The following is a 17,106-nucleotide window of genomic DNA, read 5'->3' as shown; positions in this document are numbered from 1 at the left end:
CTGTTTAGGGAAGTTTTTAATCTGTGACATTTTAATGTATTTTAACATTTGTCGGAAGCCGCCCAGGGTGGCTGGGGAAGCCCAGCCAGATGGGCGGGGTACAAATAAATTGTTGTTGTTGTTATTTTGGAGTCCACTTTTATGTAGTCTTACAAAGCAGCCTGGGACTTAAAAGCAAGTTCTGCCACCAATTGTCCACCTTAAATACTAGGAATGTAAAGCAGCAATATAGTGAGTGTCTCTGAGCATATGCCGAACAAATCATCACCAAATAAAGATACAGTGGTACCTCGGGTTAAGAACTTAATTCGTTCCGGAGGTCCGTTCTTAACCTGAAACTGTTCTTAACCTGAGGTACCACTTTAGCTAATGGGGCCTCCCGCTGCCACCGTGCGATTTCTGTTCTCATCCTGAGGTAAAGTTCTTAACCCGAGGTACTATTTCTGGGTTAGCAGAGTCTGTAACCTGAAGCGTCTGTAACCCGAGGTACCACTGTAATCACTTTCAACAGGTCTGCGTATAGTAGGAAGGCTTCTTGTCAGGCTTGAACCCAGGGACTCCTCTTTTTTGAACTCTTGATGCTCTACTCCAGGCTTCGTCAAACTCGGCCCTGCAGATGTTTTTGGCCTACAACTCCCATGACCCCTAGCCAGCAGGACCAGTGGTCAGGGATGATGGGAATTGTAGTCTCAAAACATCTGGAGGGCAGAGTTTGAGGAAGCCTGCTCTACTCTCACAGCATCACACCGAAATATCATCAGATAAAAGTAGACATGTTGGGCCTCAGGGTTCCTTCCAATTCTAAGATTCTCCGTGAAGCTAGATTATGATGTCCTTAAAGTCTTATGTTAGGCAATTGTAACGAATCGGATCTAAGTTAAGGGATTTTCAGAAACCCACGGTGTTTTAGGAGTTAATGGGCACCCCAGTTTGAGTGGCATGTATCTCATGGGAGGCGGGACATTCCGCTCTTTAAAAGGAGGGAGCAGCCGTTAGAGGTGTGGTGACTGGAAGAAGGAGGGCGTGGGGCCAGGATAGTGGTGGGTAGGTTAGGATAGGTCAGGATACGTTGAAGGTGTGTATATGATGCTGAAAGAAAGAGTTTACACTAAGCTTATAAACCATTACTGAAACCGTTATGTTCTGAAAGAAATAAAGACTTCTTATTGTTGAGCTAAGAAAGTATCGTCGTTCATTTGGTCCAGTGAGCTATGGATGCTCATGAGGAGGTGAACTCAGGGAAAGGACAAAACTGACCTGCAGGGTGATAGTTTGTGTCTTGGAGTTCCCTCAGGAGGGGCTAGCGGGCGGAAACCCTGGTATTGCCACACAGAGTTGTTAAGAGGGCTTAGCTAACTGATATAGTGAGGGGATCTAATGAAAGAGAGACCCCGAACTGTGGGCAAAGAAGAGTTTAACCCCTGAAGCCCAGAGCGGAGGATATAACCGGCCACGGCCGCTGGACAGGAAAACTCCCGTTACTAAGAGATTCCCAGATTATTAATAAAAGGGAATTGAAATAACAGACGGACCTCAGAGGGACAGGTGGGGTGGATTGAAATTTGACCCAGAACACCTGATTAGAAATTCGCATAGTAACAAGGGGAGAGTGTGAAGTGGAGGTTCGTCACATTAATAAATAAGAATGTGCCTTTTTACAGCCAAGTTCTTTCTAATGATGGAGGCAACTGATGATTATTTTTATTTATTTGAAACATATGTTCTGCTGTCTTCATTAAACACCGCGGACTCAAAAGTGATAAATACTACCAGAGGCAAAAAAAATTTCATCCTTCCTCAGTCTATAACAAATCTGAGTCGACAGAATTCTAAGGCAAGGACAGGAAATGAGGGAATCTTATTCAGTTATTTTCTTGAAATGCAAAAAGAAAAAAAAAGCAATGTGGTATATTAATTTAAACAGTGATCCTGGATGTTCTAATCAGAATCCAAGCGTGCCTGTGTTGAAAATATTTCTCCCTTTAAGAACTCAACTGCCTCGTCTTTCTTCAGTTTCTGGAATTCCTGGTAATGAACCTGAACAGAAAAAAGGAAGAATGAAATCATGTCAGTTTTCATCCGAATTACAAAAGACCTGTAAATTTTAGGTGATTTATAAAGAATAAAGCAGGAATCCTAATCTCCCACCTGGGAGTGGCAGGTCAGAACCACTGTTGCATCCACAGCCCTGCCATTCACACCAGCCAGGGCAGAAGGTACCAGCCCAAAGCTAGCTGGTAGCTGGACTGGTCCAGATCAGGTCTTTTCCTGCCTCATTGCAGAAGCTTTCACTGGCTATTACCAGCAGAGAAATCACCATGCCCTTGGCGAGTGCAGCAGAGCTCCTTTACCAGTAGAGCTGAGCTGGGCACAGAAAACCTCCGCCACATCCAAAACCCCACCGGTGTAGCAGAAACGGGGCTTGAATTGCTCCATATACAGCATATAGTCTGCATGTGTATGCCCACGTTTCCAAAGTTCAAAAATGAATATATATATATTCCAAACTAATATAAACAATTTTGCCTTTTTATTGTGAAGCTTATGCAAAGCCTGTGAATACAGGGGTTCTGGTATTAAAAATAAAAGTGCTTTTATCCAGACACAGATTAATACAGACAACTCCCCATTTGCGTGCATTAGGTTTGCTCACAACCACACACACACACACACACACACACAGTGCCAAGTACCCAAAAATGAGGAGCACCGTCAAGAGCCCTCCTGGCTCGCGAGGAGACCCTCCCTGGACGTCCTCTTTGGGCTCCGCGGAGAGTCTCCTCACAAGCCGGAGGGGCAGCAGGGCTTTGTTGAACTGCTCAGCCTCCCCGGCCAACAGCTGACATCCAGGGTAGCGCAGCAGCCTCAGCCGCTTCCCTGTCTGTCAGCTGTGCAAATATTAGGGGAAATAAACCAGAAGGACAGAGGCGCTTGGTTGACCAGCTCAGTTGACATGCTGGGAAGGTTCCCTGTGTGTTAGCTTTGCAGCCTCAACAAGCCTCTGACTCATGAGGAGACAGGTCCCAGGTCCCGAAGAGGACGCCTGGGCTCGCACAGTTAGGGGCAGGAAGCTTCAGTATCTGGGGAGGGTTTCTGCACGAGCCGGAGAGGCAGTGGGGTTTTCTCAGCGGACACACAGGGTGTTCCCCCATTTTGTGTGATTTGGTGTATATACACAGGGGCCCGGAATGTCTCCCGTACCTCGTTTTGTTTTTAATTTTTTCTTACAACCTGCTCGAGACTACTAAAATTAACAGAGTTCCAAGTTTTCTGATGGAGAAGCATTTTGACTTCTCTTACCAGAATCACGCGATAGCCCAGAAGACGCAGGTGTCTCATCCTCATGGCCAACCTCCCTCGGGGATGTTTTGACGCAAAACAGAGCGCGGACACAGGAGCACACAGGACGGCTATCCTATAACCAAGAGAAGCAGTAATGGTGTCTACGAAAGTCATGAACTTGGCTGCACTAGTCTGAAGGACACTGCAGCTAACAGTGTACTGAAACAAGGATCATGGGGCAGAAGGCCCTTATGCATGCGTGTTCTGTGACAATTACAGGTGAAACTCGAAAAATTAGAATATCGTGGAAAGGTTCATTTCTTTCAGTAATTCAACTTAAAAGGTGAAACTAATATATGAGATAGACTCAGGACATGCAAAGCGAGATATGTCAAGCCTTTATTTGTTATAATTATGGCATACAGCTGATGAGAACCCCAAATTAACAATTTCAACTTTTGGGGTAAACTCCAGTAGCTAATGAAAACAATTGCTTACATCAATGGACTTTTCCACGATATTCTAATTTTTCGAGTTTCACCTGTACATTGACACTTATTTTCTTTTTAAAAAAACATGTCGCCACTTCTGATTCGCAAGGCACGCTTGAGAGTGTCCAATGGGGGGTTGTCAAAGCCTCACATTTTTGTTTGTTATCAAATTACTTGCCACAAACTATCAGGTGAGCAAGTGCCTATGATCTAGTTAGTAAATATATTTGTTATACAAATAGGCCAGAAAATAAGGCAAAGTGTTTGTTATAGCTCTCCACTGAAATTATGCTACCAGCACATTCTGACTAACCTCTTCACTAAAATATATGGACCACCCACCCAAATAAATTAACTTTCCATATCTTCGAAGATTAAGAAAGCTAAACAGTTGAGGCTGGAGAAAGCCCATGAAATAAAAATGGAAAGAAACCCTGTACTCAAGCTAAAGGTACCTTTGAATGTGAGACTTATCTGTCACTTCAGCATCTGGTATCACTATTCCCTTCTCTGCATCCATTAAGATTTCAAAATCTGAAAAAGGGGAAAATATTACATTCTTATAAAACAAATTGTTACAAGATTGCACTCTTATTCAGGAATGTGAGGAATGTGCAGTAAAAAGAAATTGTGCAAACAGTAGTGTTTTAGTAACAGTTATACCAAATATACATTATTATCAGGGCTATAATTTTTTACAGCTGCTAATAAAGGCAACTACAACTCTTGGAGCAGCCTGGGAAAAGACAGGTTTAAATGGAAAGAAATGGGAACTGCAGATATGAGCCACAATCCAGCACACGCTGGATATTTTCCTCAGACCATGGGAATGGTGTTAATTTGTGCCAGGTGCAATCCAGGCATTTATTTCCAATGCCATGGTTTTACCCAGAAATGAAAGATGCACAAATGGATAAAATGGCACCATGGCATGTGCAACGCTCATTTCTCACACTGCTGAGAAAGGAATCGAAGAACTGTACCGCTGGAAGGGACCCAGAGGGTCATCCAGTCCAGCCCCCTGCAATGCAGGAATCTCAGCAGGACCCAAGTTCAGGAGGGATGTGGCAAAGGGCAAGAGCTTCCAGGTGAGAGGGTACCATTTCCAGAAAGACTTGAGCCTTAGCTCCTCTCTTTCTGGCTCACTGAAATTAGCAGAAGTAACCATCTCTCCCCACCATCTCATCCCGATTTGCATGCGCAAAGCTTATGTGGTGGTTAAATGATCTCCGGTCTTTTTTGAGCATTTGTTTAGTCTGTTTGTGGAGACGATACCACTCACGCTGATTATCTAGTGGGTGTTTACTTGTCTTCCCATCAAACATTCATTTCATGCCACACTTTACATTTCCTGGTCACTTTCCAGATTGCAAGAAGTCAAGATTCTTTGTTAGATTTGTTGTGCTAGACCAGGGGTCAGCAACCTTTTCCAGCCGTGGGCCGGTCTACCGTCCCTCAGACCATGTGGTGGGCCGGGCTATACTTTTTTTTGGGGGGGGGGGGATGAACAAGTTCCTATGCCCCACAAATAACCCAGAGATGCATTTTAAAGAAAAGCACACATTCTACTCATGTAAAAACACCAGGCAGGAACCACAAATAACCTAGAGATGCATTTTAAATAAAAGCACACATTCTACTCATGTAAAAACACACAGATTCCCGGACCGTCCGCGGGCTGGATTGAGGAGGTGATTGGGCCACGGGCCTTAGGTTGCCTACCCCTGTGCTAGGACAACAAACTGCTTTAATCTACCGCATTTTTCGCTCCATAAGACACACTTTTTCCCACCTGAAAAGTAAGGGGAAATATATGTGCGTCTTATGGAGCGAATGCATGGTCCCTGGAGCTAAATTGCCCAGGGGCCAAAACCAGATTGTGCTTTTTATTTTACAAAGAGAAAAGGGGGTGTTGAAAGGATCCCGCTCAGCAGCTGATCAGCAAGAGATCGGGAGAGAGAAAAGAGTCCCGGCTCCCTTTGGCCCCGCCCCCTTGCCCAGGCCTCCTTTGTTGAATGTGCTGCAGAGGGAGGTTGTTTGTTTCCCCAGTGACATGTGACTGGCAGATTAGATTAGCTGTCTGGAAACAGTAGAAATGGCTCCCTTTCCTTAAGATTTTTCAGAAATGTGAGTTGAACCCCATAAAAATGGGGGTTTTCCTCTTTGCTTTCCCCCCTTTGCAAAAGGAGCTTTGCTTTTCCCCCTTTGCAAAAAAGCTGCAAAACTTTTAGCTGATCCTCAAAAACACAGGGCTTTTCCCTTTGCAAAAATGCTGCAAAACTTTTAGCTGATCCTCAAAAAGCAGGTCTTTTTCCTTTGCAAAAAAGCTGTAAAACTTTTAGCTGATCCTCAAAAACACAGGGCTTTTCCCTTTGCAAAAAGGCTGCAAAACCTTTAGCTGATCCTCAAAAAAACAGGGCTTTTCCCTTTGCAAAAAAAAGCTGCAACACCTTTAGCTGATACTAAAAAAAACAGGGCTTTTAGAGGAAAACGAGAAAAATATTTTCCCCATGTTTCCTCCTCTAAAAATGAGGTGCGCCCTATGGTCCTGTGCGCCCTATGGAGCGAAAAATACAGTACTTTAATCATGCAACCGTAGATCACAACAAAGCTGGTACTGGTAAGTTTCTGCTCAAGCCAAGTGCCTCTGTGCTCGTCACTCCTCTCTTCCCCCTTTGCCCTCCTCAGTTTTCTACAAATTGCCATTATTTTGTAAAGGCAGTAACTGTAATGCGCTCTTCCATACCTAGAGAGAAACCGTGAACCACTGGTGCGTTTGTTCGAAACAGACTTTCATCTCCCAACAGTGCAAGCAGAACCTCCGAAACGTCAGGAAAACTAAAAGCAGAGGATGATGGTAGTTTCTCCACTGATAAGGCTGCTGGCTTAGTGAAAGAATTTCCATCGAGATCCAAACAAGCATTTATGGTATGCAACATTATTTCATTCTGCTCTATATTCTGGCCGTCTGGGGAAAACAAAAGAAACAGCAATATTATTTTCAAACAACCTTATCATACAGTTCTTCTGTAGCAGGAAAAGTGAACAGTAGTTTAATATTTTCACATGACTTCACTGAAATAAATCTGCTCTAATGCCCCACAAAATAAACAAGTGGCTGGACCGCATGGTGCTATTCACCTAGGTTTTACCAGAGTAGAATCATTGAAATTAATGGACTAAGCCAGGGCCATTAATTGCAATAGAAGAAGAAGAGAAGAAGAAGAAGAGAAGAGGAGGAGGAGTTTGGATTTGATATCCTGCTTTTCACTACCCGAAGGAGTCTCAAAGTGGCTAACGATCTCCTTTTTCCCTTATTCCCCCACAATAAACACTCTGTGAGGTGAGTGGGGCTGAGAGACTTCAGAGAAGTGTGACTAGCCCAAGGTCACCCAGCAGCTGCATGTGGAGGAGCGGAGACGCGAACCCGGTTCCCCAGATTATGAGTCTACCGCTCTTAACCACTACACCACACTGGCTCTCAATAGGCTCTACTCTGAGTAAAACTTGGGTGAATACCACCCAGAGGCTATAGGATACCTGGTCATCAGGTAGGGAGAAGGTGAGCAACTAGCACAGGAGAGGGAGGGGGATACTGCTTTATAAAAGGAGAGGTGGGAGAACTAATTTATTTAAAAATATGTTTAGACTGCTCATCTATAACAGTATCCAAAACAGCTTACAAAAATGAACAACCCACCACAGAACAACTCAGCGGCATCAACTGCAGAGTTGCCACTATTCTACTGCATTTTACCTTGAGGTTTGCATTCTGGGGGAAATAAGTGATGCCTACTTACTGCGGGAATGATGTCCAGTGCAAAGGAAAAAGGGGGGGGAGGCAGATAATAGGTGCAGTAAACTCCCAGTAGTAATGTATGGAAGTGAGAGCTGGACCATAAAGAAGGCTGATCGCCGAAGAATTGATGCTTTTGAATTATGGTGCTGGAGGAGACTCTTGAGAGTCCCATGGACTGCAAGAAGATCAAACCTATCCATTCTTAAAGAAATTAGCCCTGAGTGCTCACTAGAAGGACAGATCCTGAAGTTGAGGCTCCAGTACTTTGGCCACCTCATGAGAAGGCAAGACTCCCTGGAAAAGACCCTGATGTTGGGAAAGATGGAGGGCACAAGGAGAAGGGGACGACAGAGGATGAGGTGGTTGGACAGTGTTCTCAAAGCTACTAACTTGAGTTTGGCCAAACTGCGGGAGGCAGTGGAGGATAGGGATGCCTGGCGTGCTCTGGTCCATGGGGTCACGAAGAGTCAGACACGACTCAACGACTGAACAACAACAACACAATTTATACACAATCTAAGCTGTGGCATCAGCTTTCATTAGAGAAATATATGAGTCAAGATGAATTTCTGCCTGTTGCTACCAGACTGTGGAGGATTTCATCTTGTAGAAGCTGCTTAAGTGCAGATTGGGGAAAATATCCTAAAATGCAGAACGAATATACAGCTTTCAGTAAGTCCACGTTAGAGATCTTGGAGAGATACTTATCCAGGACACTATTCAGTGCCTCAAGAAACCTTGAAAATGTGAGAAAAGAATACTGTCAAGCACAAATTCATGATTTAATTAAGAATATACTCTGCCTACTGCAGATATAGAGAGCTATGTAATTAATGAATGGCTCACAAGACACAGATGCTACACACAGACACACAAATAGTTTTCACCTGATAGATACAAGTTCCCGCTTTCTAATGGAAATGCAATCTCCCATTGATTCCAGTGTACAAAGAGCAATTTAGTTTCACAGCCTATCCCATCTTAGATATTTGTGAGTTGGTTTGCTCTGTACTGGAGCGGGGCTTTTAATATTAACCAGGTCCCAAATTTTGTTTATGTAGTCGTAATTGCAAAAAGATGCAATCGCATCTTTTTATGTGGTGTGATAGTCCCATGACAATGTAGACACTTCTAAGAGGCAGGCAGTCCTATATGCCTTTAATTTTATGTATCAATCACAGGAAATACAGTTTTGTACACCAGAGGCACCCTCAGCCATTCCTGAACGGCCACTAAAATCCACACAGAGCTGATTCATATGAAGGTTTCATTCCTAGCTGCGATTGGGTATAGGCACAGCCAATGGTCTTAGCCCCAAATATCTGGAAGGAAGGCTGGCCTAAGCCATCATGCCAATGCCCATCACATTTGAAGAATTTGATAGGTTAATTCTGTGGCAAATGGTGATATCGCTATCCGGGCTAAATTTCTCCATTATCTACCATGTAACACCATAATAAACGTTCTAAGCCAGAACCTACTCCTGATTTTGGCTTTTGGGGGTGTGGTTGAGAGAAGAAAAGGCTCGCAGAACGGTCACAAGATCCCTCATGCTTAAGCATTCAGGATCGGACGTCACTTTCTCAGCAAACGCATCCATCAGCTCAACGGGTCGAAAGCCAACATTCTCAAAGGCAGAAAGAAACAGGACTACCTGAAATCAAGAGGAGGAGAAGAAGAAGAGTTTGGATTTGATATCCCGCTTTGTCACTACCCGAAGGAGTCTCAAAGTGGCTAACATTCTCCTTTCCCTTCCTCCCCCACAACAAACACTCTGTGAGGTGAGTGGGGCTGAGAGACTTCAAAGAAGTGTGACTGGCACAAGGTCACCCAGCAGCTGCATGTGGAGGAGAGGAGACGTGAACCCGGCTCACCAGATTATGAGTCTACCACTCTTAACCACTATACCACACTGGCTCTCTGCATAATATCCATATATCAAGTGCGCTACTGAGACAACAGGGCTGAAGATTTTTCTTAATATAAAACTATATTCAGCTGAAATATGTGTACAGTCGTACCTTGGGTTACGTACGGTTCGGGTTGCGTACTTTCCGGGTTACGAACTCCCGTAACCGGAAGTGTAACCGCCGCATGCGCAAAGCACGTTTTTCGGGTTACGTACAGCGACCCGGAACCAATTAAGTCCGTAACCCGAGGTACGACTGTAACTGAAACAAATGCACATTCTTGCCCAGTTTATGGCTTCCTGAATTTCCCACCACCTCCTCTGCTGTGCCCCCTGTATCTAATTTTAGACACCCCGCCCTCTTCAATTTGGAACATCAGATTAAAGATGCAATCCTAATTCCAGTTGGCAGCAGTTGGCTCACACTGCCAGGACAGGTTGAGGGGTGGAGCGAGGAAAAAATGTCCCTTTGTCCCACCAGCACCCTAGGTGACACAGCAGAGGGGCCTGGATTGTGCACGCTGCCCTTGTAAGACAGCAGCGGGGGCTGCAAAGGAACCAGCAGATCACGTGGTGGCTCAGTCCTGCCTCATGTCGGGGGGGGGGTGTCCACAGGCTACTGCTGTCAGCAATACCACGGGAGGTACCTTAAGACTACCTGCCTCTTGGGTGGGTACACTGGCGGGGCTTTCCTGCTGATGCCAGACTACCCTCACTAGCAGAAGCAAGGGTTGAAGGGTTTGGATTGCTCTCCAAAACAGCATTGCCAGTAAACACAATCTGGACTGGATTATTGCAATGAATTGGATTATTGTCAGGCTGCCCCGGTGAATCAGGTGTCTGGGGCTCATTATTCAGAGTTAGATTATCCCAGCAGATATCGGCCACGTATGCAGGCAACAAAAAGGCACAGCTAATGCAAATCAAGGTTTATAAGCCAACAACAAACCATGGTTTATGAAGCGTTTCTTCGTGGTTAATAAACCATGGTTAAGCTGCTGGGTCAGGTTTGGACAATCCAATAAACCATTTTAATAAACCATGCCTTAGCATTACATGTAAATCAAAATGCTGAGAGGCTAACACTTGCATGAAGGCAGTTTGAGAACTACAACTACCGAAGTCTATAGCCAGCTCCATACTGGCATCAATTTTCTACTTAAAACGCCAAGAATGTGCAAATTAATATTGTTATCCCAAAGTTTACCTGCTTTGTGTCCCACATATAGAAGACGGATGCTGCATAATCCGCTATTGCAGAACAAAGCTTGCTGTTGCGGTACAGGAGGTCTTTGCAAGACTTCAAAATATTCAGCAGACGCCGAAATGGAGTTCCAGGGATATTCTCTGATACACACAAAAATAAAAATAAAAAGGGAAATTCCAGTAACTGCATTGAAGTACCCTTGAGATGGAAGTATGTATTTCACTTGTTTAAAAGAAATGTCAACTAAAATCACAGCAAAACATAAAGGTAATGGAACCAAGGAGCTGCTTAAGACAATAAAAGGGACCAGAGTTAACCCAGGAGTTTTTGATATTCCTCCTTTGAACAGCTGAAGCCATGCCATACAACAAACTGTTCGTAAAACATTCCTCGGTTGCAAATTCTGCTTGTCGTGTGATAGTGGGGGCTGCAGTTACAAAGTAAATGGAGCCTCACCCACCCACCACGCACTTGGACTCACAGAATTAGCTGCATAGTTCTTTGGATCCTGGCCCATATTATTTTGGACCAACCCTCTCAAACCATGGTAACTGGACAGATTCAAACATAGTATAACTACGTGCAAAGTTGCAGAGAACAGTTTCCTTTGACTATCCAAAAACCCTCTTTCTCTCTTCTTTTTGTGTTCCTTGGCAGATGGCTCTGCTCTCCATACTTTCTTATTAAACTGCTGTCCACTGGTGGCGCTGTGGGTTAAACCACAGAGCCTAGTGCTTGCTGATCAGAAGGTTGGCAGTTCGAATTGCCGCAACAGGGTGAGCTCCCGTTGCTCGGTCCCTGCTCCTGCCCACCTAGCAGTTCGAAAGCACTTCAAAGTGCAAGTAGATAAATAGGTTCTGCTCCGGCAGGAAGGTAAATGATGTTTCCGTGCACTGCTCTGGTTCCCCAGAAGCGGCTTTGTCATGCTGGCCACATGACCCAGAAGCTGTACGCCAGCTCCCTCGGCCAGTAACGTGAGATGAGCGTCGCAACCCCAGAGTCGGACAGGACTGGACCTAATGGTCAGGGGTCCCTTTACCTTTACCTCCTTTAGTTTAAGCAAGATTTTTTATTTTATTTTTAAAGAAGACAAAAATTCTTACATTCTTTCTGACTTACCTATTATTTTGTTACTGCAGGCATTCAGGATTGGAACAGAGCGGTAGTTCATTTCAGCCAGCAAGGTGAACATGTGCTGAGCATTTGGAACAGTAAGTTGGTCTATGTGATACAAAATCTTGTTCTGAAGCAAAACAGATTTGAATGAGATAACCCAGAGATGCATTTTAAATAAAAGCACACATTCTACTCATGTAAAAACACACAGATTCCCGGACCGTCCACGGGCCGGATTTAGAAGGCGATTGGGCCGCATCCGGCCCCCGGGCCTTAGTTTGGGGACCCCTGCCATGGAGGGAGGGAAGGGGGTCTGAAGGTTCCAAAGAACCTTGTATTTTAATGTTTGAATTGGTTGAGTTAAAATGTATAAAATTGTGAAAAAACAATAAAAACATTTTTTTAAAAAATGGAACAGATATCTATATCCAATTACTTAGCTGCCAGTGGTGTTTTGCTTGTGAAACAGTATTTCCATTTCCTCTCCCCCTATGTGCCCCCAAAATCTTCCCCAGTTGGTCTCCCAACCCTCTGGCACAGGTTTTGAGGATGTAAGCAGGCTATAGGGGACAGGAGTGGAAGAGGAAGCTCTGTTGCACCGAGGAAGTCCATTGTGCAAGCAAAGCTGCAGCATCGGCTACAACCCTATACCTAGATTCGCTGAATGAATAACTCCCATTTTTTACCTCCAGTTTTGTCTTAAGTGTGAGTGGTGCATCCTTCCCAAGACCCTTCATCATGTTTTGCAACATAAGCACATTTGAGATTTTGGGGATTCTCTGTTCCACCAGTAATCTGTGTTTTTGAAAAGAGCAAAGGATTCAATCAGCTTGGAAAAAGAATATGACATGGGCATAAGCACACAGGACAGTTGTCAACAACAACAACTTATTTCTACCCTGCCTTTTTCTTGTGACAGGGACTCAAGAGGGCTTACAGACAAAATAAAAACATCTAAAAACATAGGGGTGGGAAATCGCCCAAAGACTATAGAAACTGGGCAGCTTTGTATGAGAGAATATGATCTTTCAGATAGCTTAAAAGGTAAAGGGGCCCCTGACCATCAGGTCCAGTTGTGTCCGACTCTGGGGTTGCGGCGCTCATCTCGCTCTATAGGCCGAGGGAGACGGCGTTTGTCTGCAGACAGCTTCCGGGTCATGTGGCCAGCATGATAAAGCCGCTTCTGGCAAACCAGAGCAGCACACGGAAACGCCGTTTACCTTCCCGCTGGAGCGGTCCCTATTTATCTACTTGCACTTTGACGTGCTTTTGAACTGCTAGGTGGGCAGGAGCTGGGACCGAGCAACGGGAGCTCACCCCGTGGCAGGGATTTGAACCACCAACCTTCTGATCAGCAAGCCCTAGACTCTGTGATTTAACCCACAGCGCCACCTGGGTCAGATACCTTGGACCTACATAAAACACAGAGGGCTTTATAGGTTGTAACCCGCACTTTGAATTGTGCCCAGAAACAATTAGTAGCCAGTGCAGCTGCTATAACAAGGGAGTTGTATGCTCCCTGTAACCAGCCCCATTCAACAATCTGGCTACAGCTCTTTGAGCCAGCTGAAGTTTATGAGCACTTTTCAAAGGCAGCCCTACAAAGAGTACATTATAGTCGCCCAAATGGGATGTAATTAAGGCGTGTGTCACCATGACCTAATGAACATCTCAAGGGACGGTCGCAGCCAGAGGATTAGTTTCAACTGTGCAAATGCACTCCCGGCCACCAAAGAGACCTGGAGCATCCATGCTCAGGGCTGAATCCAGGAGCCTGCCCAAAGTGCAAACCTGTGTCTTCAGAGGGAGTGTTAACCAGCACAAGCTGTATCCCCTGTTCGGCCTTCCGACTGACCAAGGGCACCTCTGTCATGTCTGGATTAAATTTCAGTTTGCTCACTCTCGTCCAATCCATTAATGATGACAGACACAGGCTTAGAACCAAGACAGTTTCCTTGGATTTAAGAGGAAATGCCTTTTAAAAATGGCAGTATATGAATGTGGCATTTTAGGTGTCATATACTCTCCATCAGAAAGGAATTATTTTGTTTTCAAAACATTAAGAGAAAAAAAACACATTATTGATCTTAAACTACGCCCTTTCCTGGACAGGGGATGGCTTGACCAGTGTGATCCATTTACTGGTGACCTTACAGCAAGGTTTTTTGCAATTATTATTAATTATAAGCATGATGCCTATTAGAAGTCAATGTATTTTCCCCCCTTACTGCAATCCAATTTGAAGAGCTTCCACATTCTTGGACTTCTCCATTCCTTGCAAAGTGTTTGCAACAACTGAGAGACATCGGTCATCAAATTCATTGAGACGTTCCTATTCAAAGCACAATAAAACCCAATTTTCAGCAATCTTGCATGTAACGGGAGCACGTCTCCTCAGAAGTACATCTGAGAACTGCAGCCTCAAGGGCAGTTATTCATTACAAATTTTACCATTTAAACAAGTATTAAACAAATGCATTTTCAACTCCAGCTTTACCATGACTCAAGTACGTCGAAGTAACAAAGTGTATTTGTTTGGTGGGATTACTCCTTATTTACTGTTGTGTTCTTCAAACTGTAAGTACAGCAATTCTTACAATGTGGAAATTCCTGTGTGCAAAATGTACAGGTGAAACTCGAAAAATTAGAATATTGTGGAAAGGTTCATTTCTTTCAGTAATTCAACTTAAAAGGTGAAACTAATATATGAGATAGACTCAGGACATGCAAAGTGAGATATATCAAGCCTTTATTTGTTACAATTGTGATGATTATGGCGTACAGCTGATGAGAACCCCAAATTAACAATTGCAACTTTGGGGTTTTCATCAGCTGTACGCCATAATCATCACAATTATAACAAACAAAGGCTTGACATATCTCGCTTTGCATGTCATGAGTCTATCTCATATATTAAGCTCCAGTAGCTAATGAAAACAATTGCTTACATCAATGGACTTTTCCACGATATTCTAATTTTTCGAGTTTCATCTGTACATTAAGTTAACAGGAGCCTTCAGCGACACCCTGTCCACTAGGAGGGCTTGCCACGCCTCTGATGGCCTGTGTATCTGGCAAGTTTCTATTGCTACGGGGAAACAATCACAACATGCAGTGCCACATCACTACCTTGCATTTTTCACAGGGCTGCTATGCCAACTGCATATGTGGTTCTCTCATTCTCCTATCTATCATTAAAGAGCAGGTGGAGAACAGACTTCTCAAGACTGTGTGCCACAGAGGTAACAGATAGGAGAGTTGGAAGGGCTGTTCTATGACCTATTTTACATGATTATGAGAATGTATGTGGGAGCACTTTGAAAACCAAAGTATTCTTTATAAAACCATTAGTTTAGGTTGCTAGAGTTTCCCTGACCATGCCAGATGAATGGCCCCATTGACAAGTCTGGAGCTTCTGACTTACCTGGCATACCCTCAGCAAGGTCTGAACCAACCGGGTGTTCTGTGGGACTCCCAGTTTCACCACAGCTAGCAGGCTGTATGCCAAGTCATCACGCCACATGTATTTGGCCTCCTGCATCAAACACTGACAGAGCTGGCTAAACTGAGGGTGCTCAAACATCAGCCGTCTCTCATAATGTTTTTGATCTTCCGAGAGCTTTTTTGTGAGCATCCACATAGTGGCAAGATAGCTACTGGTGTACTTTGGAGCATCTGGAAATTTTGAAGCAAGGTCTAGTACATCACTGGGAGATGTACATTTTCGAAGGTAATTAAAGAATTGCTGGGGCGTGTTTTCTTCATCCTTTTCTTCCGCTGTACTTCTGACTTCCTTTGGGGATCCCAAGAAACCAGATGGAAGTTGGGTGGGTGCAACAGTCATTAGGTCAGGGCTTTGCACATGGTCATCTAAGTGGGCATCAGCAGTTTTCTGTTCATTTGCATTGGTACCGTCTGCATTAATACTTAGGGTACCTTGAGAAAAAAATCTAACAGATGATCGCAGCCAGCAAGGAGATGCGTACGACAGGAGTCGCCTCAGGTAAATACTGTGTGCAGCACTTTTAGGCCCATCAACCTCCAGTGCAAATACTCTCCCTGTGGTTCTAGAAAAAGGAATCTGTGCATAATGACATGCCTGCAGCTGTCTCACTGTCCTTATAAAACAATCCAGGTTCTTATTCATTTTGCTCTTTAGCACTTTATGATGACTTGTTGAAAGAAAACAACTTCATAAAATTCTCAGAACACAAATAAGGCAGTCAGAAGTAGGTCGTGTAGATTACCTGTTAAATGAATTCAAAATGGTAGCTTCATGAACATAATACACTTGCATTACCATCAAATGAACACATACTTAGCACAGTAATAATAATAATAATAAACCTCAATTTCGCTGGATGGTCCCAAGATCCCTGTATTATTTACTCCTGGGCCTGTTCTTCTCCAGAAGGTATCCCGCAAGGCAGCGGAGGTTTAGGATCAGAGTTTTCCTTGCCCTTAGATAGGCTACTTTCCCAGGTGGACGAGCCCCATCTGCCTCTCACTTCCCTCTACAGCAGGCATCCCCAAACTTGGCCCTCCAGCTGTTTTGGGACTACAACTCCCATCATCCCTAGCTAACAGGACCAGTGGTCAGGGATGATGGGAATTGTAGTCCCAAAACAGCAGGAAGGCCGAGTTTGGGGATGCCTGCTCTACAGTATATAGCAGGTGCAGAAACTGCTTCCTTGACGGTCAGACCCACTCTTGGGTCTCGTCCGCTCAATCCGCCAGAGCATGTCTTCTCCTGCGGAAGGATCGACTCCTTGGCCCGAATCCCCAACGGAAACACGACCCAGTGCGAGACCTGGATGCCCCCGCCCCCTCCCCGGGAAGGGCAGAGGTCGAGGGGGGGGGGGTGGCGCGCGACCTCTGGTAACAACACCAACGGCCAAAAAAAACCCCACCACAACAACGGGGCCTTTTGCCGGCGCTGACACTCGCCACGCGCCTCCAATCCTCCCCTCAGGCCGCACCTCCGGATCCCCGCACCCGCCTCAATCGGAACCGCGAGGGGACGCGGGTCTGGCGCCGCTTATTCCGACTCCCCGCGGCTCCCCCACCCCCCACCCCGGGATCGCTCACCTGCCGAGGTCTCCTCACATGGGCGCCGCCATGGTGCGAGGTCGGCACGTGACCCGAGGCGGCGGGTGAAGTGGGCGGGGAAAGGAAACGGCCTCCCTCGAACGTTACGGGTGCCGGGAGCGGACAAAATGGCGTCTTCCGGCTGGGTCAGGCCGCGTTTGCCTGGTTGCCAGGCAACCTCCCCGCTCTCCTCCGGCCTAGCTCCCGAGTCGCA

General features: G+C 45.2%; 1 protein-coding gene across 1 annotated transcript; it reads right to left on the bottom strand.

The window, feature by feature from the left end:
* Positions 1 to 1,848: 1,848 nt before the first annotated feature.
* FASTKD2 (FAST kinase domains 2) lies at positions 1,849 to 16,972 on the bottom strand. Its single transcript, XM_033170167.1, has 12 exons — positions 16,893 to 16,972; positions 15,229 to 16,051; positions 14,033 to 14,136; positions 12,491 to 12,599; positions 11,808 to 11,931; positions 10,689 to 10,828; positions 9,054 to 9,226; positions 8,146 to 8,309; positions 6,520 to 6,741; positions 4,229 to 4,307; positions 3,301 to 3,415; positions 1,849 to 2,037 (listed from the first exon to the last, which is right to left on the bottom strand). Exons 2-12 carry the CDS (start codon positions 15,949 to 15,951, stop codon positions 1,939 to 1,941), a joined length of 2,052 nt encoding a protein of 683 aa, XP_033026058.1. The 5' UTR covers positions 15,952 to 16,051; positions 16,893 to 16,972; the 3' UTR covers positions 1,849 to 1,938.
* Positions 16,973 to 17,106: the final 134 nt, after the last annotated feature.

This window comes from Lacerta agilis, chromosome 1 (genome assembly GCF_009819535.1).
Source record: "Lacerta agilis isolate rLacAgi1 chromosome 1, rLacAgi1.pri, whole genome shotgun sequence".
Classification (NCBI taxonomy): Eukaryota; Metazoa; Chordata; class Lepidosauria; order Squamata; family Lacertidae; genus Lacerta; species Lacerta agilis.
Note: the sequence above shows the minus strand (reverse complement) of the source record. Positions and strands in the feature narration are given on the sequence as shown.

Excerpts from the sequence above, each read along its gene's own strand:
- FASTKD2 (XM_033170167.1), bottom strand. The coding sequence starts at position 15,951 with ATGAATAAGAACCTGGATTGTTTTATAAGGACAGTGAGACAGCTGCAG. Across the intron at positions 14,137-15,228 it reads CCTTGCTGAGGGTATGCCAG|GAACGTCTCAATGAATTTGA; the intron begins GTAAGTCAGAAG and ends TGCTTTGAATAG. Across the intron at positions 8,310-9,053 it reads CCCAAAAGCCAAAATCAGGA|GTTTCTTGAGGCACTGAATA; the intron begins GTAGGTTCTGGC and ends CACATTTTCAAG.